General features: G+C 38.4%; 2 protein-coding genes across 4 annotated transcripts in view; one reads left to right on the top strand and one right to left on the bottom strand.

The window, feature by feature from the left end:
• LOC121740340 (bromodomain and WD repeat-containing protein 1) overlaps positions 1–15,442 on the bottom strand; it is a 43,540-nt gene extending 28,098 nt beyond the window's left edge. The window contains exons 1-15 of one of the 3 annotated variants that reach the window (XM_042133013.1): positions 15,286–15,442; positions 15,142–15,200; positions 15,039–15,068; positions 14,849–14,908; positions 11,726–11,939; positions 10,694–11,544; positions 10,422–10,490; positions 9,961–10,309; positions 9,335–9,873; positions 8,889–9,067; positions 8,618–8,734; positions 7,950–8,009; positions 7,769–7,919; positions 7,389–7,478; positions 5,059–5,252 (exon numbers count right to left, since the gene is read on the bottom strand). In XM_042133013.1, the coding sequence (XP_041988947.1) occupies positions 5,059–5,252; positions 7,389–7,478; positions 7,769–7,919; positions 7,950–8,009; positions 8,618–8,734; positions 8,889–9,067; positions 9,335–9,873; positions 9,961–10,309; positions 10,422–10,490; positions 10,694–11,544; positions 11,726–11,939; positions 14,849–14,908; positions 15,039–15,068; positions 15,142–15,200; positions 15,286–15,322 (2,999 nt within the window). In that variant the 5' untranslated portion in view covers positions 15,323–15,442. Of the gene's footprint in view, positions 1–5,058; positions 5,253–7,388; positions 7,479–7,768; positions 8,010–8,617; positions 8,735–8,888; positions 9,068–9,334; positions 9,874–9,960; positions 10,310–10,421; positions 10,491–10,693; positions 11,545–11,725; positions 11,940–14,848; positions 14,909–15,038; positions 15,069–15,141; positions 15,201–15,285 lie in introns of all 3 variants that reach the window. The other 2 variants (XM_042133011.1, XM_042133012.1) reach the window with 2 other exon arrangements.
• A 404-nt stretch (positions 15,443–15,846) lies between these two features.
• On the top strand, positions 15,847–21,158 carry LOC121740341 (E3 ubiquitin-protein ligase COP1-like). The gene is made up of 5 exons (XM_042133014.1): positions 15,847–16,109; positions 16,371–16,983; positions 17,497–17,623; positions 18,890–19,005; positions 19,119–21,158. The coding sequence occupies exons 2-5, from the start codon at positions 16,381–16,383 to the stop codon at positions 20,307–20,309; spliced, it is 2,037 nt and encodes a 678-aa protein (XP_041988948.1). The 5' UTR covers positions 15,847–16,109; positions 16,371–16,380; the 3' UTR covers positions 20,310–21,158.
• Positions 21,159–27,401: the final 6,243 nt, after the last annotated feature.

Here is a 27,401-nt window from a genome sequence, read left to right as displayed (position 1 = left end):
TAATATGCATCATAGTGAGATGAGGGGACACTTTTAGAGGGTGCAAATGTTATTTCTAACTCAAAAAATAGTCACCCCTAAAACCCACCCTTATAATTCCAAGTCGATTTTCTTCCACCCCACAGTGATTGAAAATTCTAAAAAAATTCATGCTAGTATATTTATAGATCCTACATACGATGGTACTATTTTCAACTTGCGGACTCACCCCTAAAACTTACCCTTAAAATTCAAAGTCGATTTTCTCCCACACCACAGTGATTGAAAATTCTAAAAAAATTCATGCTAGTATACTTATAGATCCTACATACGATGGTAATATTTTCAACTTGCGGACTCACCCCTAAAACTTACCCTTAAAATTCAAAGTCGATTTTCTACCATACCACAGTGATTGAAAATTCTAAAAAAATTCATACTAGTATACTTATAGATCCTACATACGATGGTAATATTTTCAACTTGCGGACTCACCCCTAAAACTTACCCTTAAAATTCAAAGTCGATTTTCTCCCACACCACAGTGATTGAAAATTCTAAAAAAATTCATGCTAGTATACTTATAGATCCTACATACGATGGTAATATTTTCAACTTGCGGACTCACCCCTAAAACTTACCCTTAAAATTCAAAGTCGATTTTCTACCATACCACAGTGATTGAAAATTCTAAAAAAATTCATGCTAGTATACTTATAGATCCTACATACGATGGTAATATTTTCAACTTGCGGACTCACCCCTAAAAATTACCCTTAAAATTCAAAGTCGATTTTCTCCCACACCACAGTGATTGAAAATTCTAAAAAAATTCATGCTAGTAGACTTACAGATTCTACATACCATGGTAATATTTTCAACTTGCGGACTCACCCCTAAAACTTACCCTTAAAATTCAAAGTCGATTTTCTCCCACACCACAGTGATTGAAAATTCTAAAAAAATTCATGCTAGTATATTTTAAGATCCTACATACGATGGTAATATTTTCAACTTGCGGACTCACCCCTAAAACTTACCCTTAAAATTCAAAGTCGATTTTCTCCCACACCACAGTGATTGAAAATTCTAAAAAAATTCATGCTAGTATATTTTAAGATCCTACATACGATGGTAATATTTTCAACTTGCGGACTCACCCCTAAAACTTACCCTTAAAATTCAAAGTCGATTTTCTACCATACCACAGTGATTGAAAATTCTAAAAAAATTCATACTAGTATACTTATAGATCCTACATACGATGGTAATATTTTCAACTTGCGGACTCACCCCTAAAACTTACCCTTAAAATTCAAAGTCGATTTTCTCCCACACCACAGTGATTGAAAATTCTAAAAAAATTCATGCTAGTATATTTTTAGATCCTACATACGATGGTAATATTTTCAACTTGCGGACTCACCCCTAAAACTTACCCTTAAAATTCAAAGTCGATTTTCTCCCACACCACAGTGATTGAAAATTCTAAAAAAATTCATGCTAGTATATTTTAAGATCCTACATACGATGGTAATATTTTCAACTTGCGGACTCACCCCTAAAACTTACCCTTAAAATTCAAAGTCGATTTTCTACCATACCACAGTGATTGAAAATTCTAAAAAAATTCATACTAGTATACTTATAGATCCTACATACGATGGTAATATTTTCAACTTGCGGACTCACCCCTAAAACTTACCCTTAAAATTCAAAGTCGATTTTCTCCCACACCACAGTGATTGAAAATTCTAAAAAAATTCATGCTAGTATACTTATAGATCCTACATACGATGGTAATATTTTCAACTTGCGGACTCACCCCTAAAACTTACCCTTAAAATTCAAAGTCGATTTTCTCCCACACCACAGTGATTGAAAATTCTAAAAAAATTCATGCTAGTATATTTTAAGATCCTACATACGATGGTAATATTTTCAACTTGCGGACTCAATCCTAAAACTTACCCTTAAAATTCAAAGTCGATTTTCTCCCACACCACAGTGATTGAAAATTCTAAAAAAATTCATGCTAGTATACTTATAGATCCTACATACGATGGTAATATTTTCAACTTGCGGACTCACCCCTAAAACTTACCCTTAAAATTCAAAGTCGATTTTCTACCATACCACAGTGATTGAAAATTCTAAAAAAAATCATGCTAGTATACTTATAGATCCTACATACGATGGTAATATTTTCAACTTGCGGACTCACCCCTAAAACTTACCCTTAAAATTCAAAGTCGATTTTCTACCATACCACAGTGATTGAAAATTCTAAAAAAATTCATGCTAGTATACTTATAGATCCTACATACGATGGTAATATTTTCAACTTGCGGACTCACCCCTAAAAATTACCCTTAAAATTCAAAGTCGACTTTCTCCCACACCACAGTGATTGAAAATTCTAAAAAAATTCATGCTAGTATATTTTAAGATCCTACATACGATGGTAATATTTTCAACTTGCGGACTCACCCCTAAAACTTACCCTTAAAATTCAAAGTCGATTTTCTCCCACACCACAGTGATTGAAAATTCTAAAAAAATTCATGCTAGTATACTTATAGATCCTACATACGATGGTAATATTTTCAACTTGCGGACTCACCCCTAAAAATTACCCTTAAAATTCAAAGTCGATTTTCTCCCACACCACAGTGATTGAAAATTCTAAAAAAATTCATGCTAGTAGACTTACAGATTCTACATACCATGGTAATATTTTCAACTTGCGGACTCACCCCTAAAACTTACCCTTAAAATTCAAAGTCGATTTTCTCCCACAACACAGTGATTGAAAATTCTAAAAAAATTCATGCTAGTATACTTATAGATCCTAAGTAAGGGTAAGTATTTTTAATACCAAAATTGGGTATTAATTTTTTTAGTTTATGGTAGACTTTTACATGGAACTGCCCTGTTATCTATTATTGACAAATATTTTTAACTATAAGGCATCTATTATTTAAACTTATATTATTACTTCCAATGAAATAAAATACGAAAAAGATGACTGATAAATGTATACTTACCGAATGACACAGAGATCCATTAGCAATCGATGAAAACGACACACTGTCGATGTTTTCTATATCTTTAATTAGTGTAGGTATTACTTCTGCGAGAAAAACATTTTTTGCTGTGGGTTATTTTAAATAAATTAAACCAAGTAAAAAACCACAATGTCTCGAAATATCTCAAAGCGTTACGTCACAGATGGTCGAGCTTGAATGTAGTCGTGGAAAGTTCCATAAATTTTGAATTTTAAGGGTAAGTTTTAGGGGTGAGTCCGCAAGTTGAAAATATTGCCATGGTATGTAGAATCTGTAAGTCTACTAGCATGAATTTTTTTAGAATTTTCAATCACTGTGGTGTGGGAGAAAATCGACTTTGAATTTTAAGGGTAATTTTTAGGGGTGAGTCCGCAAGTTGAAAATATTACCATCGTATGTAGGATCTATAAGTATACTAGCATGAATTTTTTTAGAATTTTCAATCACTGTGGTATGGTAGAAAATCGACTTTGAATTTTAAGGGTAAGTTTTAGGGGTGAGTCCGCAAGTTGAAAATATTACCATCGTATGTAGGATCTATAAGTATACTAGCATGAATTTTTTTAGAATTTTCAATCACTGTGGTGTGGGAGAAAATCGACTTTGAATTTTAAGGGTAATTTTTAGGGGTGAGTCCGCAAGTTGAAAATATTACCATCGTATGTAGGATCTTAAAATATACTAGCATGAATTTTTTTAGAATTTTCAATCACTGTGGTGTGGGAGAAAATCGACTTTGAATTTTAAGGGTAATTTTTAGGGGTGAGTCCGCAAGTTGAAAATATTACCATCGCATGTAGGATCTATAAGTATACTAGCATGAATTTTTTTAGAATTTTCAATCACTGTGGTATGGTAGAAAATCGACTTTGAATTTTAAGGGTAAGTTTTAGGGGTGAGTCCGCAAGTTGAAAATATTACCATCGTATGTAGGATCTTAAAATATACTAGCATGAATTTTTTTAGAATTTTCAATCACTGTGGTGTGGGAGAAAATCGACTTTGAATTTTAAGGGTAAGTTTTAGGGGTGAGTCCGCAAGTTGAAAATATTACCATCGTATGTAGGATCTATAAGTATACTAGCATGATTTTTTTTAGAATTTTCAATCACTGTGGTGTGGGAGAAAATCGACTTTGAATTTTAAGGGTAAGTTTTAGGGGTGAGTCCGCAAGTTGAAAATATTACCATCGTATGTAGGATCTATAAGTATACTAGCATGAATTTTTTTAGAATTTTCAATCACTGTGGTATGGTAGAAAATCGACTTTGAATTTTAAGGGTAAGTTTTAGGAGTGAGTCCGCAAGTTGAAAATATTACCATCGTATGTAGGATCTATAAGTTTACTAGCATGAATTTTTTTAGAATTTTCAATCACTGTGGTGTGGGAGAAAATCGACTTTGAATTTTAAGGGTAAGTTTTAGGGGTGAGTCCGCAAGTTGAAAATATTACCATCGTATGTAGGATCTTAAAATATACTAACATGAATTTTTTTAGAATTTTCAATCACTGTGGTGTGGGAGAAAATCGACTTTGAATTTTAAGGGTAATTTTTAGGGGTGAGTCCGCAAGTTGAAAATATTACCATCGTATGTAGGATCTATAAATATACTAGCATGAATTTTTTTAGAATTTTCAATCACTGTGGGGTGGAAGAAAATCGACTTGGAATTATAAGGGTGGGTTTTAGGGGTGACTATTTTTTGAGTTAGAAATAACATTTGCACCCTCTAAAAGTGTACCCTTATCTCACTATGATGCATATTATATTTTGATACACAAGATAAGTTGTTTTTGTTTTGTAGCTAATTCGTTCACTTGAACGTTCGGAACTTCAGGCACATCGGGAAAGGACATAGGATACTTTTTATCCCGGTAAAATTTACAGTTCCTGCGCGATTAACGAATTTTGGCGCAACGGAGTTGCGGGCGTCAACTAGTTTTAAATAAGTTTCTTTAAATAAATATATGTATTAAGAAAAACTACTACACACGCAGCCAACTTCATACCTGTCACCGGGCCCCCAGCGGCGGCGCACGGCGGCGTCGTAGTGGTGCCGCAGCACGAGGAAGTCGATGACGTCTGGCATGTCGTGGTAGCGCACGCTGAGCGCTCGCCCACCGGCCCGCGACAACTTCAGGCAAACCACGCGCGGCGGCTTTATCACGTACTTCATGCCGATCACTTGCACCTGCTCGCATTCCTGGAGGATAATAACTTTATGTCACACACTTAAGACCGATATCATACTAGCGGTTGGTTGGCTTTTGGGGTGGAGCGGGCGTGCACCGAATACGTCACGGACACATGGCGGATATGTCGCAGCCGACTGGTTTAAATAGCCGTTCTATCAAACAGCTAGCCCTTTGACTGAACAACGCCATTCAATCACACGTCTAGCTTTTGTATTGAATATTTTAGTCGCTCAAAACGTTCAACACTACAGCTGATTCAAAAGCCGCCGTCTAATTGAAGTAGTTCAGCGCGCACCGCTGCGGCGCTAGGTGCGTTTTATTTACAATATGGCGACAAATAGCAGGTGTTTGCTGGTGTTTGTGGTTGTTTTTCGGAAAGAAAGTAGTTAATAAAAGTTACAAGTGTTATTAAAGAGACAAAAATTGTAGAGGCACATACGAGTGAATCAAAATTTCAACAAATATTCGAGGAGAAATTACGGGATTATGAAATGGATTGACGCAGCCCACCGGAAAGGGGGGTGTTCGGGGGGCACAGCCCCCCGTCAAAACAAAAACAAACACAATCCAGAAAGTCCAAAAGTTGGTTAGGTTAGGTTAGAACTTAGACCACAACACAGAGGGAGCCGAGCGAGCGTAGCGAGCGTGCTGCGGCAGCAGCCGGCGACCGTCATCAAACAAAAGGGGGGCTCAACAAACACAATCCAGAAAGTCCAAAAGTAGGTTAGGTTGGAACTGTGACTGTGCTACGGGCTACGGCAGCAGCCGGCGACCGCCGCAAAACACGCCTGAGAATTTTTTATTTTAACTTATTGCATTAAACTTTTGGTCACCCCTTAAACTTAATCCGAGAATAATCTTTCAATAAAATGCAAAAAGTTTTCCTATTCTCTCAAATTACATATTAAGCTAATGGTCGCCCTAGTTAATTTGCCATTAAACCAGTAGGCTAAGACCCAAATTCACCAACCTTTGTTTGTTAAATCCTAACGAGGCATTACTTAATGGAGCTTAGAAAATTAAACAGACTGTTAAAATACTTATGTCCCACAGTAAAAATTTAACAGCGGATTAGTAAATGCAATGTTAAGTAAACAACGAGTGAACAACTATCAATTCGTTCATTCTTGTTATAAGGCGACGAAATTGCAATGTACAAGATTAATACGACATGTTTGCTGCAATATGTCACTTTCTACCATAGTAGTATAATAGTAGATAATGCGACCAAATTAAAATATCACTGATCGCATACATTTGTTACGCTATAATAGTTCTTCTTAATTTATCAGGTTAATAATTATTATCTGCCAAGCTGAAAACATGAATCATAATACAAACTCTTATTTACATATTTCGGTTTGGTAATTTTGATACAAGTTAGTATATTTGCAATGTCAAGGAAAATCCGAAGGCTGAATTTTTGGCAAAGTGAAAATAAATAATTATTCATAACTATGAAAATAATTAATAATAAGAACGTAGCGGAAACATGGCGGAAAGAATCAAAAGTCAAAACAGATTCTTTTATTGATAATGTATATTATTGTCTTTGAAAGTTGTTATTTTGACTCATATAACAGCCTGTTAAATATTTAACGGACCTCCATAGCAGGAATTAAATTTAACACCGTGTTAGGTGATTTAACATGACATTAGGGCATGGTGGAACGCTCGATAGCTCTAACAGGCCATTAACTGATTTAACAAGCCATTATTTATTTAACATTGCTTGATGAAACTGGGTCTAAGCGTCGTCTAGCTGTAGTGTTGGACGTTGTAGTCAACAAGTCGGCTAAACGACGTATAGCTGTGTGATTGAATGGCGTTGTTCAGTCAAAGGGCTAGCTGTTTGATTGAACGGCTATTTAAACCAGTCGGCTGCGACAGATACGCAACGTTATCATCGCATTTTAGTAGAGAGTTTTCAAAGCATAGAACGTTGTGCTGTTGTGCATTCTTTGCACGTCCGTGACGTTTTTGCTGTGTGTCCGTCTTGTCCCGAAGCCGCTCACCAACTGCTAGTGTGATAAGTAAATAGTCAACTACATATATTATATGAACTTTAAAATATCGACTTTGACACAATTTTAAATAATTGTAGTTTATTGGTTTTTATAAAAATTTGTCAATGGTATACTCACTCGTATGTGATCTCGTTCCCAGGGCTTATCTCGAGGATTCACCTTGTACACGTCTTTCTCAGCAACTGCTTCAAAATACCTTTGGTGCCCCTAAAGACAAAAAGCAATAAATATTTACTTAATAAAGTTACGCAAATTCAAAGACTCAGAATTATATAAAGTAATAAGCTATTATGTGTGGAAAACAATTATAAATATTATGTAAAAAATAATTTCAATACCTTAAATTTAACCCGACCCTTTATTTTATTATTTAACCCGACAACTAGTAAAGCAAGGCTAAAAGTGTAAATTTTTTAAGCGATTTAGAAATAAAAATATTTATCATAAAGTCGTCAAAACAAAAATTATACAAGTCGAAAATCCTTCAAATATCTCACCAGTCTAAAGTATAGTAGGTGGTCGCCCATCTGCGGATGATAGGGCGCCTTCCTCGGCGACACGGCCGTCAGCCACTCGCCGACGCGGTACACCTCCGGCAGCTCCGCAGGAGCCGGACCGGCGATACCGGATGGACCGGCGGTGCCGGACGTACCGGCAGCCGGACCGGTGGTGCCGGATGTACCGGCAGTCGGCCCAGCCGCGCCCGCACGCTTGGCGTTTGCCGCACTTGGACTATATCTATGTGTGAGAAAGAAGATTGTAATTAATATATAGGTAATAGTGTAGACTCCGAGATATTTAATGATTACTTAACTTTAATTTTGTGAAAAGTTAGTCGGAAAATGTTTGGACAGTATGTCGAAAACTTCATTAAAGTTAGGAAACAGAACAATGTGCAATATGGACATTTTACAACATAAACATAACCAAGTATGTTGCAGACCTAATCAGCGTGCATAATTTAAGCACCACTTTATTTAGCGTCACATATAGACGCTACTAGTATCATTAAACTATCACGTGTAAAAATAAGACATAATATTCATCAAGGTGCTTTCTGACTCCCTCAGACCCTCACCGGGAGCATTCGCTTGTAATGTAACGTTATAGAGTCGAGCATTACATCAGTGAAGGAGGAGAACCGAGCATTACAATGCGCACCTTCACAACCTATAATTTGACATTACACGCGAATGCTCGTCAGTCAGGGAGTTAGTATTGTCAATTGTAATGTAATGCTCAAAGTCGAATCTATAATGTTACAATACACGCGAATGCTCCCGGTGAGGAAGCACCTTAGTACATTTTTACATGTTTACCCTCTAAATAAAGAATGTTAATTTTACCTATTTCTGGGTGCGGGTCGTCTGCGTGCGCGCGCCGGCGGCTGCAGCGCCGCGCCCGCCTCCCAGTCCGAGTACGCCGACGACGCCGACTGCTTACCGCCGCTGGCCGACGAACTGCTGATGTTTTAATTTTATTATTTTTTATTTTCTGATGTGACTTAATTTAAATTATATTTTCTAATAAAGATATTTAGTTACAGACCGTAAGATTATATGTAACTCGAGAGAGAGAACCTATCTCCCCATCTTCGTGCTTATGGCGTACACTCACCTGTCAGAATCAGAGTCTGAGATGTAGACGCTGGAGCGCTGCGAGCGCGTAGATCTCGTGTACCGCTCGGAGCGCGTGGAGCGGGACGACTGCGAGCCCGACAGCCGCACCGACTCGTCCGAGGTGTCGCTCGACCCGCTCTCCTCCGCCTCCACTATCTCCTCCTCTACGCGCGGCGCCTGAGAATATAATTATTAGTTCATAAATCCCTACTACAATGGGTGTGCGTCTGTCTTCACGCCTAAGCCAAAGAACCAATTTAGTAAAAAAAATTTATGTACATAATTTTGAGCTCCAGGAAATGACATAGGATAATTTACAATACAAAAACGTACGACGCTCGCGACACAAGCGAAACTCGGCGTAACGAAGTTGCAGACTATATCTAGTCTGTTCATAATTAATGTGTTATGTATATTTATTATTTTTTATTTTGGGATTCTCACCGTTTGTCTCGGTGCGGGTCTCGCTTCACGGGGGGCGCGGGCCGCGTGCGCCGGGCGGGGTCTCCTGCCGGGGCGGCGGCGGGCGGGGTCGTTCGCCCCGGCCGTGCTGATCATGACCGGCCGCCGCCGCATCTCGCGCCTGTACCAGCTCAGCTCCAGCTCGTGGAGCTCCGCCGCCGCCTTCTCTATGTGATCCCGCACCGACTGCGGCAGTTGGGGCACCACCGGCCGCGTGCTTAGGGGCAGGTCCAGCGCCTGCCACGCCCCCGCCGTGTGCCGCACCCCCTCCCCCCGCCACACCCCGCCGCCGTGGGCCGGGGGCGTCGCCGGCTCGTTCGCTAGCGCCTCTATCATCGCGTCCAATCTGCTCCGCGCAGCGGGCATCAATTGATCCAGAGCCAAGTTCTCTCGTCCCGGAACGAGCCTCTGGTACTCCGGTTCGTGGGGCGCCCCCTCCACGTCCACTAGGAACGGCGGAGGCATCAGATGCGGGGGCAACTCCGTTTGCTCGTCCAACGCACCTCCGAGAGCATCGCGAACTGTGAGTAGAATAAAGTTATCTTGTTAGATGGTCCTACTAGATACTAAAACTTGCAACCTGCAATACAACTGGACAATCGACATACCTAGGGGCCGATAGTCTGTGTGGAAAAATAGCTCCGTGGGGAGTCGAGCTAGCAGAGGATGTCCGGCCCCGAGCCCCAGCAGCAGCAGGTGACCGTGGGAATCGGCAGCGGCGAGGTGCCCGGCGCCCCCCCACTTCGCGTCAAATATCGCGCCCTCGCCCTGCCCCTCGATCAGATTGTGAAACCTCGCCAGCTCCTCCCCGGTTAGAGCGTCCCATACTAGCAACAGGCCATCGTGTCCCGCTGACAGCAGTACTCCAGGCAGAATTGGGTGAGCCTCCAAAACATACGCCTCGTCCTTGTGGCCGGACAGCGAACGCAATTGGGTCGCAGTGCGAGAACTCCAAACCTGTGACAAAATGGCACTTTAATTCTTTCTCCCTTGTCGCCAGAGATATTAGTATAATGTGTATGATATGTGTTACTGAAACAGAATATGTGTTGCATAAAATAAATCTTACTCGCACTGTGTGGTCAGATACAGCAGTCATTATGTATTCATCACTGCAATCCCAACACACCATGGTCACCTAAAAAAAATAAACAACTTAAAATAATTATATTGTTTTCTTTACAAAATTAAACTCTTTATTGTCATCAGTCATCACTCATCACCATTCACCACACTTAGAATAAAGTTGTTGATGCTCTTGTTAAATGTTAGAAAATACACAACAGTCTTTTTTCTTTTTAATTTCTTAGTTAGTTCTTTTTAATTCGAAAAAAATATTACCTTCAGTTTTTTGCTGGTATCCTCAGTAGTCGCTTTAAGGAGAGTGTGTCTCCATTGCGTTGCGTGTAACTGCCACAGAGCAGCCGTTCCGTCTTTACTTCCCGACACGAATCGCAAGCCTCTCCTCGCCCAGGCTAAGGAATCCACTGCGTCGGTGTGGACTGCCGCTTCTAACACTCTCTTTGGGCCACCCGCGCCGCCGACGCCCGCAGCATAAACCCTGACATGTTGATCCGCACTGCCCGCCGCAAGAAATGCGCCTCCGGCCGACCATGCGGCACAGATCATGTGGCACGCTCCCGGCCGCATCCTCTCCACATACTGTACAGGCTGAGATAGGAACTGTCCGTCGGCGGCGCACGTCCAAAACGCGACCGAACCATCTGTAGACGTGGAGGCCAAAAGGCGAACGTGCGAACCTCCGCCCAAAGGTGACCAGTGAACAGATGTGATTGTGCCCGCATGAGCCGAGAGCACTGCCTTCGGCGCCCCAGTTTTCAGGCACCACACTCGCACCAGTCTCTCAACAGAACCGCACGCTAATAGAGCTCCATCTGACGATGCGCAGACGTCTGTTATCTCTGCCCCCGCCCCTCGCAGTGTGGCCAGCGGTCTCCCATCCATAGCACTCCATACTTTAACGAGTAAGTCATCGGCGCCAGTGACTGCGTATCTTCCGGTACAATCGAACACCAAGCAGTAAACGGCTGATAAATGTCCGAGTGTCCTTCTTTGCAACTGCAGGCCTTTGAGTATTCTTCTGGGAAATGGTTTGGGTGCGGTGGCCAATGCGTAGCCGTTACCAGCGCCGCCATAGCCGCCTCCGAGCTCGCGAGCTAACAACCTTCTCACTGTAACAAAAAGACATTGAGAGTGTTAAGAATTAAGATGTGACTAGATCGGATTCGGAAGTGTAGCCCAAAAAATGGAATGGATATTAACTAGGATCATTAGTTTTTACATTACATACATTACTACTTTACATATTTTGCAATGTATATTTATTTATTTCATTAGTCTGAAATAACTCACCCAGTGTATGGTCTTCTTTAAATGATGCATACTCAGGCTTGTTCCTTACAAGAGATTCACTGAGTAGTGACAGTCTAGCACTAAGCTTTTGCCGCTCCGTTTGTTGCTGTTCATTGTTAATGTCCGGAGCAACAGCCCGGGACTGAGCCAAACGTAATGCCTGCTCACACACAGCCAATAACCTTTTTGAAGATACATCTGAATATTGAGAGTCCTGTGTAAACGTAAAAAAAAAGAATCATAATTTAAATTTACATTAAGAACACCGTGAGTCCCGACCTGTCATGCCTCTGCTCCATCTGCGTGTTTAGGCGTTAACTAGCACGGTAATCAGGATGGTGTATATTATATATGTAGCCAACGTTTTAACGTGTTTTAACGTCACTACTAATGTCATTAAACGCTAAGCGATAGCTCGGGTGTCGGTTTTTTGAACACATCAAAGGAAATTCTCGCGCAGTGTAATGCGCTAGACTCTAGAGTCTAGAGGATATTGGCTACATTAATGCCGGCTCATTCCGCACAACGTATGCGAAGAGGAACGACGTATTTGCTTTATTTTGATGCGAAAGAAATACGACAATGGAGTGGTCCATTGAGAAAGCGTTGGAATTTTTAGAATTGCCTTATTCAATTATTTTTTTTGTTTGGCATCAAGTTAAGGTTAACGCTAACGTAGGTGGAGCAGGAGCATTAGGTTAAAACTGGTATTAAAATAATTCTATCAGTTCACTCCCTGGTTTGAATTTTGGAAAAAATACAGGCAAATTAGTAACATTACATTAAATTTGAAAATATCAAAAGTTCAAGAAAACATCATATTATATCAATACATCGACAAGACATCGACGACCTCTAGTTTAATAAATGAATGCTCAATTCGAAAGCAGAAATTATGACTACAGAACTTTGTTTGAACTAGTTAGGAGATAAACATACCAAAAGTTATGGCTAGGCAATGATTAGAAATAGATACAAAGTGAAAAAGACAAAGTTGTAGAGAATTTTATTAGCTTTAATTTTATTACAATAAAATTTCGTACGAAAAACTGTTTTCGAAAATTAGTAAAAAAAAAACAAAAAATGGGTCTTTCTTTTCCCCCCTCCCTTCCGGCTCACCTCGGAGGGGTCAGGACTTTTAGTAGAGTTTATCTCCTAACTAGGCCAAACAAAGTTCCGTAGTCATAATTTCTGCTTTCGACTTTTCCAACCAGAATCATTCTGTAGGAACTGGGAATGTACCGGAGGTAGAGCATGGGGTCTCCTAGTCATTTGCACAAGCGTGGCTTCGGCCCTCACCTGTCAACACAAGCGCATCGAAGAATACCACCGGTCTTCGGGGGGGAGTGATGTGGCGGTACCCACAATTCGCCTAACATTCTGCATCGCGCTATCGAAGTTTTCTAAATGTGTCGGTATAATATAATATACGACAGCTGAAATGTATCACGTGAGCTTCGGCCTGACCGAGCATAACATCTCGCTCGCTCGGTGGGAAGATCTTCCTTTGTGACCACTACGCTTATTCCCAAAATTCGTTTACCAGGCTACTCCGTGGCTCAATGGTTAACCTTCAAGAGGTCGGAACAATACTATTGCAATCGATCACTATACATGACACCATTGTTTGTGACATTCATGACACCCAGCAATCGATTGTTGCTTGCTATTTTTACGTGATAAGGATCATTTTTTCTGCCCTTGTTCACACAAGATAAGGTACTTTGAGACTTGAGTCACCGGATTTTATAACTAAGTTTTTACTAAAAATACATTTAATTTTCTAAGTGAATTGATTACTTTTAAAAAGAGTAATAATTAATTTTTTTTAAATAATAAAGAATTTTTAATGAAAAGTGCTTCGTTTCCCAAATTCACCTAAGACGTCTTTTAGGTTACGCGCGACCACGGCCGTCACAAAATAGCGCGCGCCCGCTTGAAGGTTAAGAGTGTCTGGCACTGGCAGCTCAAGCCGGGGTCGCGGGTTCGAATCCCGCCGACGGAATACAAAAAGTTTTCAATGTTCCTGTAGGCCTACTACGAAACCGTTTTGAGACTCAAACAATCGGGCGATAATGCCGCGTCCTGCTCTAACAACGTCATTTCACGTTTGTAAGAGTAGGACGCAACATTCTCGTACGATTGTTTGAGTCTCAAAACGGTTTCGTGGTACAAGCCCTGTGTTATGGATGTGTATAAATATGTATGTGTATGATATAATAAAAATCTCATTACTATAAGACAAAACGAGCTCATCAGGAAAATTAGGGCATCTGACAAAGCTGGTGCCTATCTATTCAGACCTAATATAAAATATTTCATTTTTGTCTTTGATTGAACTTAGCCCATTTCTTTATTTAACAAGTTACGAGATGACGCCCGCAGCTCCGTTGCGCCAAAATTCGTTCATCGCGCAGGAATCGTCCATTTTACCAAGATAAAAAGTATCATTTGTCCTTTTTCAAAATTTCAAAATTTTTATTTGCAACCAAGTACATATATAAATCAACATACTTTGACGAAATATACAACTTATGCCTTGTTTGGGCACTTGCAAAACAATTACAAAATTATAATTTTAATAATTATTATTCAAGTAAGTATATTCTTATTTTTATGGTTTCCTGAGACTCAAGGTATCTCCGTACCAAATTTCTGCACTTTTTGCATTTATAATAATATTATTATTAGTATGGATATTATCTGCTGTTCACGTTTGCGTAAATTTAAATTGTGGCGCGATTTCATTCGCAAATTTTCGTAAGGATTGAAACCAATAGCGAGCAAGGAAAACAGCCGTCGTTTATTAGAAAGAGACGGACTGTAATTAGGTACAAATCTACTGTACGTAAAAAAGAGAAGGAAGATCACGACTTACGTGAGCAGACAAAATGCCTTGAATGATATTTCACTTTTTACGAAAATTGTAAAAATCTTTAAATTAATCAATAAAGTAGCAATTTCATATTATTTACGACATTTTGTCTAATATAGAAGTTCATAATAACAACATTTAAAATTAGAAATATTTTGGAATAAATTTGTTATTTCATGTTCTCTCGTCGCATTTTCAGCATGAAAAACGTAAATAAACACAATATTTCGCGCTAGTATTAAACTTACCAATTCACTGTAAGCTTGCGGATGTTCGTTGCCTTCCCAATCAAGCCGTCTGGGCAGCACCTGCACAGTGAAAATTAAACAAATCCTTATCAAAAAAACTTTCCTGAAAGTTTCACTGTCACTCGCACGTGTTTCCGCGATCAAAACAACAATAAGCTCTAAGCCCGGTACTAGGAAAGCTCCAACTTACCTCTACGCTGTCCAACTCTTTCAGCAAAGTCTGTAAAAAAATAGCCACATGAGCATTTTAAAATGTTAAAAATATTGACAAATTGTTGTTTTTTTATATTTACCTTAGCAGTTTCCTTAAGAGGTCCCCCAGAAAGAAATTTCGCTATCAGAAAGTAGAGTTCTGAAACCGGGAAAGCTTCTGTTAAAACGACCTCGCACATAGGACACTCGCAATATATGCCTCAATTTTCGCACATAGCACTTACCTGGAGCCACATTGAGCTCCTCGTTATGGTCCTCCATGTCCACTTTTACTTATCAGGCTTTAAAAACAATGATTTTACATCTCAAACACTGGTAAACTCCTAAAAACATCTCAAGTCGAACATTACATTGTTGACGAAAGATAATGCACCTCTCGCTATAATAGCAAAATGGCGTTAGCTGTCATGATAAAACAGCACATCACACAGATATGTCAAAACTAGACACAAATGACACAATCCTTGTTAGTTTCAACAATAACCGCTAGATGGCTTTATAGTACCAAAATTCAATAATTTATTTTTAAAGCATTTTTAACGTGTTTGGTATCGCAATAACTATAGGAATTGTACCAAGTCCTGCCTCCGAGCCATTTTTGTAATTGTGTGCCATCTATTTTGATTTTTGTTTTGGACTTTGGGGCAACAAGCTAGATGCTGTTGATAATAATATTATGACTCATGCTAGCATAGTCGCCCATAAAAAGGATTAACTGTCATCATATTTATTTATTATTTGTCAACGTCAAAAGCAAAACTGTCAATCGCCCAATTTTGCTCAAATCTCAAGTTTGCTAAATGGTTAGAATTCTTGAGTTTCGTTTTCTAAAAATCAAAACCAATATGAAATCAAAGTTTTGAGACTAACATTAATTTAGGACTTACGAGGAAAACAGTACATGGTTACTATTTAGTTAAAAACTTAGACGACAGTTACCTGTGTAATGAAAAGTGTTTTCAGCAGTAGGGTGGGAATTAAAAGAAAATATAATGTTAATTAATCCAATTTCTAAATAGTGGTTTACTTCTAATATTATATAAATAAGGTAAATATTTTTTGCTTTCAAATCCATTTCATTCTGATTCGTACTGTATCTATTTTTATTAAACCAACATCATATTTTGTGTGGTATTTCTTTCACATCGAGTTTATATAGAGTTAACAGATATTTTCTTACGATATTCCTTACAAATCAAGTACCTATTATTAACATAATATTTGCTTTATATACTAAATAAAATGTTTGACTTTATACATTTTAACCTTTATTATTCTTTTATCTTTTTCAAAAATATTTCTATTTCAGACTTAGGATCATGTCTGGTACAGTAGCAAGTGGTGCAGGCAGCTCGGGCTCGGGAGGTGCAAGTGGAACTGCCAGTGCTGGACCTTCCTCAACTACAGCACTAGGGGGTCTCGGGGGATCCCTAGAAGATAAGGATTGTGATCTCCTTTGTCCTGTATGCTTTGAACTAATCGATGAAGCCTATGTGACTCGATGTGGACATTCGTTCTGCTACACGTGTATTGCTAAATCAGTCGAGCTTCATAGGAGGTGTCCCAAATGTGGAGCCGCTCTGGGTGGCAGGGATCATTACTTTCCTAATTTTCTGCTCAATGAATTGGTGGCAAGACGCAGAATGAGAGTTCGTCCGAGTGGTCCCCCAACCGTTCCAAATGCACAAAATTCACATCAGGATGCAGAAAGACTGAGAACACTCCTTGCCAATGAAGCTCGGCATCTAGCATTATCGGATGTGGAGGGAATGTTAGATGTACTCACACGCAGAAAGAGACTGTTGGAAGCAGAATCGGCTGCGGCCCATCATAGATTGCTCTATGAGTTTCTGTCCCAACTACTCCGAAATAGGACACATCAATTGGAACAATTGACAAGAGAAGCTGCTTTAGTAAAAAAGGTGAGATGTCTATAAATAAAATTATTTTCCGTTATTTGTACTGCATTAATAATATTAATAGTTATTATATTGTGTCATATTAATTTTTCTAGGCATTTTTCAATAATATTATAACTTTCTTAAAAAATATACAAGGTGTAATAAAACAAGGTGTTAAAATAAGGGTCGTGTATGTGTTCTTTATATTGAGAATATTGTGATTGATGATTTGTATATGCAAGCTCTCCAGCTTCATTAATTTTCCCACCCAAAGTTGAAAGTAAGTTACTCTTTGAGCGCTGCTACTTTCACAGCAAACTGTACATAGGGGACTCATACACACCCTAAAGTATTATCACTTAGTTTTGTTACAGCCTGTAAAAACCCACTCTTTTACAAAGAAACATAACCTGCTTTTCAAGTCAGGTAAAGCTATGCTCAGCACTAAGCTCTGCAGGATGTGCGTAATTTTGTTTGGAATTCAAGCATTGAGTAAACACAAACTTAATAAACCTAATATGTGTTTGACATTAGGACATGGAGCATGTAGCGGGGGTGCTGCGCGACCTCCGCCCCGGGGATGGCTCGTCCTTGTCCCCCGCCGACTCTAACGCTCCCACTGACGGCCCCAGGGATCTCGGAGAACTGCCAGAAGCGCCACGTAAGTGTAACTACATAAAGATATGCATCTATATTCTATAGTATATTTGCGTTAAAAAAGTAAAGCTTTTTGGACAAATAAACATGCACACAGTGAGTTTGGTCCACAGCCTAGCCATAGTAAAAGGAGGGGAAGTAGGATAACTCCGACCCAATCCGCGATATAATTACCTACTGTCTTAGGGTTGTCAATTTTAGGCGGCGGGGTGGTGTGGGAGCGGCCGTCCGCGCTTCGTTCGCGCAACCGCATGTACAGCGGCAACGTCGCGGTCTCCCGAGTCCTGACTTTTAATAAAAAGTAAATCTTTACTGTGCATATTTTGTGCATATTTCGGCCATTTTTCGTGCATATTTGCATGCAAGTTTCGGCACTTTGATCGTGCACATAATCCGATGTCTAAATAAAATTATAAAAATACCCTGTAAAACAACATTAAAAACTAACGCGTGTCTCTATAAAACTATAAAGTATAAACAAATCTGTTGTTATGATTCGAACTTTACTTTATGTGTACTTATATTGTGATTTACAATTAGTCAATTACTTATTTTTAATTACGATTTAAAATAAGTAATTGACTGTAAGTAGTTAATATATGGTCTACAACACAGAGAAATCGGCAAATTGCTATTACGTAAACAAAGCAATTACGGCAAATTAGTTGACGGATCAAAAGTACATAAAACATTATCTTATTTATACTATGTTCTAGATCTACCTACCTACCTACTTCCTTTGTGTGATAGAAAACTAATACAATAAAAAAGAAGTAAGTAGGTATCTGATCATCAAGTAAAAATTATTATATTATGCTAGAATAAGTCAGTAGTACTGACCTTTCCTGTTCAACAGGTAATTTAAACAAAGACAATTCTGGAATTGTTGCATTACTATTAAAACACCCAAACACACAGCAATATCTATTACTCATGCGATTATGATCGGACATTTTTGATTCGTTTAGCCGTGGCGCGGCGCGAGCGTGCAGCGTAAAGTGTTAGCCCCGACTGTTTATGCCGAAATATTGTCCGAGATTTTGTTGTGTGCCGTGTGGCGACGCATTGATACTATGGCGCACACATACAAGCCGCGCGCGGTGCCTTTGTATGAAGATAACTTACTTCCCCTCCTTTTACTATGGCCTAGCTGTAGTGGTTAGTGATCTTCTGTATCAAATCGTGTTTACCATCATGTCTTAAAAAAATATTATAATGATTATATTGTGTAATATGTAATATAATATATAGTATTTTTGTGTCTTTTCAGGTAGCCCTAGCCAAGAAGAGGAGGAAAGTTTCGCGGGTGCGGGTACGGCGACGTCTGGGGACGCCCAGGCTGCACGCTGGAGGCGACTGGCTGCTCACTTTGATGATTTTGTACAGGTATATTCGATTTTTTTTTTCTGATATGAGCCTATTGTATTATTTGTGTATTTTTTATTTCACTTCAGACAAGTTTTTTGTACATTAAACAAAAGTATTTTTTTTATTTTTAGTGCTACTTTGCGCATCGCGCTGACGAACTGTACTTTCCGGGTTCCGGTGCGGTGACGCCAGCTGTGGCCTCCTCCGGAGACGACCTCGTGCCGCAACAGCAGCCGCCGACCGGCGACCAACAGGCGCCCGAGGTGCAGACCAACCCGGATCCCGGCTTTGGGGGACTCGAAGCTTTCAGGGAGGACCTGGCTGCCTTCACCAGGTACCGAGCGTTGAGGCCCCTAGCGACGCTGTCCTACTGCAACGATGCGATCAACTACAGCACAATAGTGTCCACGATAGAGTTCGACAAGGACGACGAATTTTTCGCGATAGCGGGCGTGACCAAGCGAATCAAGGTATTCGAATTCGAGTCGGTGATACGCGACGCCGTGGACGTGCACTACCCGTGCGCGGAAATGCAGTGCTCGCACAAGATCTCGTGCGTGTCGTGGAACGCGTACCACAAGCACGTGCTGGCGTCGGCGGACTACGAGGGCACGGTGGGTGTGTGGGACGCAGCCACGGGCGTGCGGACGCGCGCGCTGCATGAGCACGATAAGCGCTGCTGGTCGGTGCACTTCAACCGCGCCGACGTGCGCCTGCTGGCGTCCGGGTCCGACGACGCGCGCGTCAAGCTGTGGTCGCTCAACGCCGAGCGCTCCGTGGCCACGCTGGAGGCCAAGTTCAACGTGTGCTGCGTGCGCTTCAACCCGCGCTCCTCCTGCCACCTGGCGTTCGGATCGGCGGACCATTGCGTGCACTACTACGACCTGCGGGCGCCGCGCGCGCCCCTGGCGGTGTTCCGCGACCACCGCAAGGCGGTGTCGTACGTGCAGTGGCTGGACGCGCGCTCGCTGGTGTCGGCGTCGACGGACTCGCAGCTGAAGCTGTGGCGGGTGGAGTCGCCGCGTTGCGTGCGCTCGTTCACGGGGCACACGAACGAGAAAAACTTCGTGGGGCTGGCGACGGACGGGCGGTACGTGGCGTGCGGCTCGGAGAACAACGCCCTGTACGTGTACTACGCGGGGCTGTCGCGGCCGCTGCTGAGCTATCGATTCGAAGCGGTGCGCGGGTTTCTGGAGCGCGCGGGGCGGGACGAGGAGCCCAGCGAGTTCGTGTCGGCGGTGTGCTGGCGCCGCGCCGCCGATCGCCCCGTGCTGCTCGCCGCCAACTCGCAGGGCACCATCAAGGTCCTGGAGCTCGTCTAAACGTTTATCGTTCGGGTCCTCGCAATCGACTGGTCTAAGTGTCGAGTGATAGTTATGGGATTTTAGAATAAACTTTTTGACGCTTACCAGAGGATTGTGAAGAAGAACCTAAATACCGTCCGCCCGATCGCGCCCGGGTCGATCTTGTCGTGTACCTACCCATCGTAGTTTGTGACTGTGACGCGCTGTTTTTATATCGATAACGGCGAGCGAGCTTTGAGAGTAAATATTACTTTAAAAATATATTACTGACCTTTAAGTATTAAGTACCGACATTGTAATGATTATGAAGTATGCCTTTTGCTGTAAAGATTCGAATGTCTCCAACCTATAATATTTCATTGTAAGTATAGTTAAAGTAGGTGGCTAATTGGTGGTAAACTCAAAACCGATGCATTTATTAACTTTAAGATGAAAGTCAGAAGAAAATTTATGCGATAATAACTTTGTCCAATATTTTAGTACTGAATACATTACATACATTGTTAATAATAATTGTCAATAGGTTCATTATTATTTTACTCGCTAAGAGTGAGTTCTTCATGTAACAGCTCAATAATTTTTCATGGCGAATAAAATAAAAATCGTCTGATCTCAGTGTAACTGGTGTGGAGAAGTAAAAGCGAATAAATTAAAAACCTTAAAAAACTCAACTAAAAAATATGGTGCCAGTAACATTTTTTATTTGTAATTTTATTGTACCGTCCATAACATTTATCACACATATTTATTCCTCTATGATCACACGTTAAATTATTTACAGTGTGTCTGTTAACCTCTGAGTGCCATAAAGTCCAGAGTATATGACTATGTATTATTCAATATAATATGATTTTTACGTAATATTTATTCAAATAAACCATACAGTTAATAGCGGAATAGAGAAACAGAGGCCTGAGCAAGCGAGATGTCACTATCAGTAACACTGCGTGGTAAAAAGGAACGTGTGATAAATGACAGAACTCTTTTTTGACGTCCAGTCGGCACTTATCGGCACGTTGACAATTTAATCTCATAGAATAATTTTCGGCTTCGTTTGACAGCACGAGATTGTTGCTCTATTCCGCTAGGTATATTAACTTTATACAAATAAACAAAAATATTTTATACAATCCACCATATCAGCTGTGACTACATTAACCTATTTTCGTAAATGTTTAAAATACTACCTGCTTACTCAATTTCGTATACTAAAATGTAATATTATCTAAAGCAATATTAAAACGTAGCTATTGTTAATCTGAATATTTGTGATCAAATTCGTATATCTAATGAGTAGGTAGTCACTAATAGGCATCCGATAACATTTTGTGGCTTTAGTGTAAAGAATGTGGAAATTATATTTTTAATGCATGAATTTACCATTATTATATCTTAATAACAAAATGTTTTATTGTATTTTGTAAAACTCTGTTGTACTTTTTATTTGTAAATATGTAAATAATAGACTTTTTATATTACTTTAATATTTTTAGTTTTATTTTGTTTTCCTTTTTTTGGTCCATTTAGGGGGGTGTTACATTATCATTTATATTGGATCATTTCTATGATCATATATAGGATCCAATATATATGATCATTTGATCATAATATCTGCTACATTATCATATTTCATTGATCCTATTTTACGTCATATGTGGTTTCAATAGCCAATGGAGAGCGCTAACGCTGACAGGTATTGACGTCAGGGTTACTAGATCTCAGAGAATTCGATTTGTCAAAAGACATCGTCATTTTTAATATGGCTTGTTTTTAGTTATTTCAGCATGATTATCCAAGTATATAATTAGAAAAATAATTACATTACATTATTTGAAACATATGAACGAACAAGAAATTTCTATGACCGTATTGGATCCAATCTCTCAGCAAATGTCAAAAATCTATGCTCAAGGAAGAAATGATTATTGAATCATATGTCTATATTACATTATCCAATATCATTGACTCAATGATCTCGGATCCAATATATATGATAATCTAATATCCCCCTTAGAGTTAGCTAGTTTTGTACCTTCCTTTTTTCGTAAACATTATAATAATTTAAATTATGCTGATATATAAAATATATCGTCGTTGCGCCTGCCAAAACCTGTACTTTTATTGTGTTTTGAGTCAAATTTTCAGCGGTAGACAATAAACCATTTTATAGAATTATTATTGATGAATTTAATAATAAATTAAAGGTTGATACATGATAAGATTTGCCACTATACTGCATTTTTAATTTATTGATAAGTCCAACCATTATTAAATAAAATAGTTATTACCCCTGAAAATTTTACTAAAAACACAATACGTAACAGGATTTGGCAGGCGCAACGACGATAATATTATGTCGTTTAAACATTATTTGGATAGCTTTTTGTCTTGATATGATATTTTTACTGATAGCATTTCTTAAAACGAAAAAAAAATTGTATTGAATTTTAAGTATTATAAATCAAATTTGATTAAGCCTATAATTATAATTATTTTTAGTAGAGTTTTCATAAGTACTTGCAGTCGCAGGGTAGTGCGTACACGCACGCATTCACGCATCTCTGAGTACGTAACGGTGCACGTACGTGTCACTACGAAAGAGTTATAATTCAATTCTTATAAATAAAACGCTTTTATTGTGGGGAGATTTCTGATGTATTTGGATTATGTCATTAAAAAATATTATGTTAAGTATTATGGTCTTCCTAAAACATCACATTAGATTTCAATAGTAACGCGTTGCTAATTTTAAATTAGAAATTTTAAAACAGTAAATAAAATAAATACAGAATAACATTGGAAATCTTTTCACGTAGTAAAATATTATTACTTAGTAGTTAGTTATAAGTGTTTACATAGGTACTTTTCTTCACTTTTGAATTTTTATTATCTTCTCTAGTTTCTTAGTAAAATACTTAATTAAAAATTCATTTAGATGTTATACCTATTGTAAATATTGAAATTTGTGGTTGTATAAGTACATTTAATCAAACATATTCTAAAATATTTCTTCATAGTTTTTAATTACAGAATATATTTTGATTATCTTCTATATTTTTAGAGTTCTCAGTTCTAATATTCTAAAGTGTAGTGTAAATAGTCAATAATGAATTATGTAGTGTAATGGTGTAAAGTGCCAAATGTGTATGTAGTGCCGTGTCGTGTCGTCGTTAGCTCAGCTGTGATGTCGTCCACCTACTTCATGTGTTCCCAATAAACCGTAACCCTGATATTATGACTTTTCATTTCTACGAACAGGCGGCCTTACCTATTGTGAGGCCCCGGACGGAAGGTCTTTGCGAGGCCCTTTGTCTTACAAGGAAACACCTTGAGAGGCCCCTGCAAGAGCTAGGCCCCGGGCGAACGCCATGTTCGCCACCGCCCACCCCCTAGGGTCGCCACTATCTATGAATATGAAGTAAAATGTGAAGTAACGTAGGGTAAGGTTAAACAAAGAAAATCCTAAGGTGTGATGGACTAAAATTAGATTAATGCATTTTATTTAATAAATGATAATTCCTTGATACAAAAATTTCTATAAAAGATAATACTATTAGGTCCTTACATATGAAATTGGCGTTTTGTATGGGAGGAATATAAAGTCGATTTTTTTGTACTTATAATATTATATTTAATTAATCAAAGTATTATTTTTGCCATCTTAAGGGTAGTTCGTTGATCCCTTTATTAAAAAAACGGAGGGACGAGAGTCAATAAATTCTTTGAATCGGTTTGGACTGCCACATCAGTGTTTTTTTTTTTTATTGCACTATCATAACTGAGATCATAACTTTTCTATAAAATCTAAATATTTAAGACCCGTATTAATGAACATGTTCTTACACAATCCCAAATGTTACTGATACGCTCTCAGCGTCTTTACCCGCCAGCACCCGCGCCCCTAAAAATTACACGAGCACCCGCGCGTAGAGCATTTTGCTTACGTTTATAAATTTCATTAAATATAGGTTTCACTTTTACTTTTTTCATTCTACCATAAATATTATAAGTTTATGCATTCTACAGTGTGTTAGTGTAAACACCGCTATCCTTGAAACCATCAAATGAGCCCGTCAAAATGAACAACTTTTTTCTATGAGAACAATCCTGGGAACTCAAAAAAAAAATGCCGTCTTCATACCCATACGGATGCCCGGATCACCAGTTTGTATGGGTATGAAGACATATTTTTTCGAGTTCCCAGCATTGTTCTCATAGAAAAAGTTGTTCATATTGACGGGCTCATTTGATGGTTTCAAGGATAACGGTGTTTACAGTAACACCTTGTATTAAATAAAGTGCACTTTATTTATTATAAAAAGTATATATTTAAAACTTTATCAACATTTAGGTACCTTTTTATTTTCATTAACATTCATGACAAGAAATTTTTCAGTAGCCTAAGGCGGTATGAAGGAAAAAAATTCATAAATAAAAATGTTTTCAAAAATAAAACTTAGATATGTGGAAAGTATTAATCTTCATTATATTTCCGAGCTTTACATATATCACAAAATGTATGACTTTGCTCGGTACATAAAAATTTTGGCAGTAAATGTAGGCCTTTTTGGTCTTCCGGTTTTTGCGTCTTGGGCAAACCACTCAGATTCTATTTGGTTTTTCTTGTCCTGATAACTCAGATTCTAGTAATAAACATTTAATCATGTTAAAATACGATGTTTCTGTAGAGGATAAACAAGGTTTGCAAGGTGCTCTTTGGATATGACCACACCATAATGCATTCATTTTCTCGATCCCGATCCATCTATCTATAATAGAAATACGTAATAGTTTTCCGTAACAGTAATTTAAGACCATTATATTACATAAAAGTAGCAGTAAAACTGTCGATATGATGAAAAATAATGTATTCATAAGGAAAACAAAGCCGCAGGATGGTATACGGCGCAACAAACCTCCTCGTATGAGCGAATAGTGCACCCTGGCGAGAAGTTATTTGTATCCAGGGGTGGGGGACGAAACAAAACTCAGCTACTGAAGAAACGATGGCCATAAAGGCATAATTTGGACAAAATGGTACGTGTTTTAAATTTATTGTGAGCAAAATGCTCATAGCGCGAGTGCTCGCGGGCTAAGACTGTGTTAATTAAAATTAATACAATTAATGCTCATAATAATAATTATAGTATAGACCCAAAATTTTAAAGCCGAAAAACCAAATAAGTAATACAAATAAAATTATACGTGGATTCATGTTTAAACGTTTATGTAAACCCAAAACCATAACAAAAGAAACATCTCATACATGCAAGTGCACAATATAACAAGTTAATGTAAACATTGAGCCTGGGACAACATAAGCTGTACAAACAGCTCTTCTGCTTTTATCAAATAATTTTGACATTGTAACATTTGTCAAAGAACAAGGGGCATTTTTGTATGGGACCCGTACCCAAGCTACCCCTCGTTAACTGTTTTCTCCCATGGTTAAAATAAGAGATTTTATGTCATACAATAAAATGTACAGCTTTTCAAGCTCTTTCATTTGGTATATGTCTCAAAATGCTACATTATTGGGTACGATATGCCCCTCCTTTAATTTTGTTATAATTGCATTGACTTCAATCTTGAAAAGTCTCGTCTGGCCTATACAATATTATAGAAAAAATCACTACTTAACATAATATACTCAATAAAGAAAACAGTCATTCACATTCCAGAAACAAAAAAACAATTGATTTTTTAATAAGAAAAATAATAAAAAGAAAAAATGAACTTTTGCTATTACATACATAATGACAACGCTTTAGTTGACGTTCAAAGCAGAAGAATTTCACATCATTACCTTCCGGCCGCGATAACAATAGATAAGCTATTGTGTCTCGTTATTCCACGATAATAGTTATATAATTTAAGAGTAACATTGTCCCACAAATAGAACAATCCATATTTTAGGACCATCAAATCAAAGTATGAAATCCTTTCTATCTCTGTTAGCTACCACTTTCAAGATTTTTCGCAGATAAAAAAGTTGTTTGCCTTATCAAAATGAAGCTACTCACAAAAAATTTGCTTGATAGTAATTAAAATAATTGTTCTAGGGCTCCCTGACTATTTTCAAAACCACTGTCTTTTGCAATTTTTAGTCTGCTAAAACTTTCATTTGAATTATGGTGTTTAGCCCCAGGTCATCGATTTGAGGATTAAAACTGTTTCTATGAAAACAGGATGATTTCGTCTAGTGAAATAATAAAAATAAGATGATTTCAGTTGTAGGTCTTGCAATCTACGAGCGCGCGTAGCCGTTATTTGTAGTTGTAATAGTAAATAGACATTTTCGTTAGTGTGCGTACCTGACGGAGCAGTTAGTAGCGAGCGAGCCATGTACCATCGAGGAAGTTGATTCCTATGCAATAGGGTATTACACGAGTTTTTGAAATGTGTCTAAAAACAATTCTATAGTGATAATATGAGGCTAAAAAATAAAATAATTTTTTTTTTCTCACGTTAAGTATGAAAAAAAAAACATTATTTTTACATAATTTCAAATTTCGCGCGTATTTTGCAAAAACGCTTCCGCTAGTGGACGCCATGTTTGCTCTATGGTCATGACGTCATAGCGTTAGTAAACAAACAGTGCTAATTTGCATAGTAGTATATTAAATTGAAATTTAAAAAAAATGAGTAATTATAATCCATATCGTTGGTGTGCGGTTTCTGAATGCAAGAATACTAGTGTTAAAACACCGGACAAATTGTGGATTCAAATACCAATGGATATAAATATGAGAAACTCTTGGTTAAAACTTGCAAGAAGAGATCCCGAACTGTTATCCGAAAAATCTCGTTTGTACTTTTGTGAAGATCACTTTGATGTAAGTAACTATTATACATTTTAATATAGGTCTAATAATTCAACTTACATAGTGATTTCTCTTTGTAATAATCTTACGATAGAGGTAACCTAAAAGTTTAAAGTACTTAAAGTTATATGTATTTTTTTTTGGAATGTGGTGTGGAGGTATTTGGAGATTATAAAAGCTAGTAAAGTTGCTAATTTATCTTTGTTACGTTTCAGTTGGAACATGACATGGAAAACTATGCGAAGTATAAAATAATGGGGTCAGTAAAAAGGATCAGAATGAAACC

This window comes from Aricia agestis, chromosome 3 (genome assembly GCF_905147365.1).
Source record: "Aricia agestis chromosome 3, ilAriAges1.1, whole genome shotgun sequence".
NCBI lineage: Eukaryota > Metazoa > Arthropoda > Insecta > Lepidoptera > Lycaenidae > Aricia > Aricia agestis.
This window is presented reverse-complemented; position numbering and strand designations above follow the sequence as displayed.

Excerpts from the sequence above, each read along its gene's own strand:
- LOC121740341 (XM_042133014.1), top strand. The coding sequence starts at position 16,381 with ATGTCTGGTACAGTAGCAAGTGGTGCAGGCAGCTCGGGCTCGGGAGGT. Across the intron at positions 17,624-18,889 it reads AGAACTGCCAGAAGCGCCAC|GTAGCCCTAGCCAAGAAGAG; the intron begins GTAAGTGTAACT and ends GTGTCTTTTCAG. Across the intron at positions 19,006-19,118 it reads ACTTTGATGATTTTGTACAG|TGCTACTTTGCGCATCGCGC; the intron begins GTATATTCGATT and ends TTTTATTTTTAG.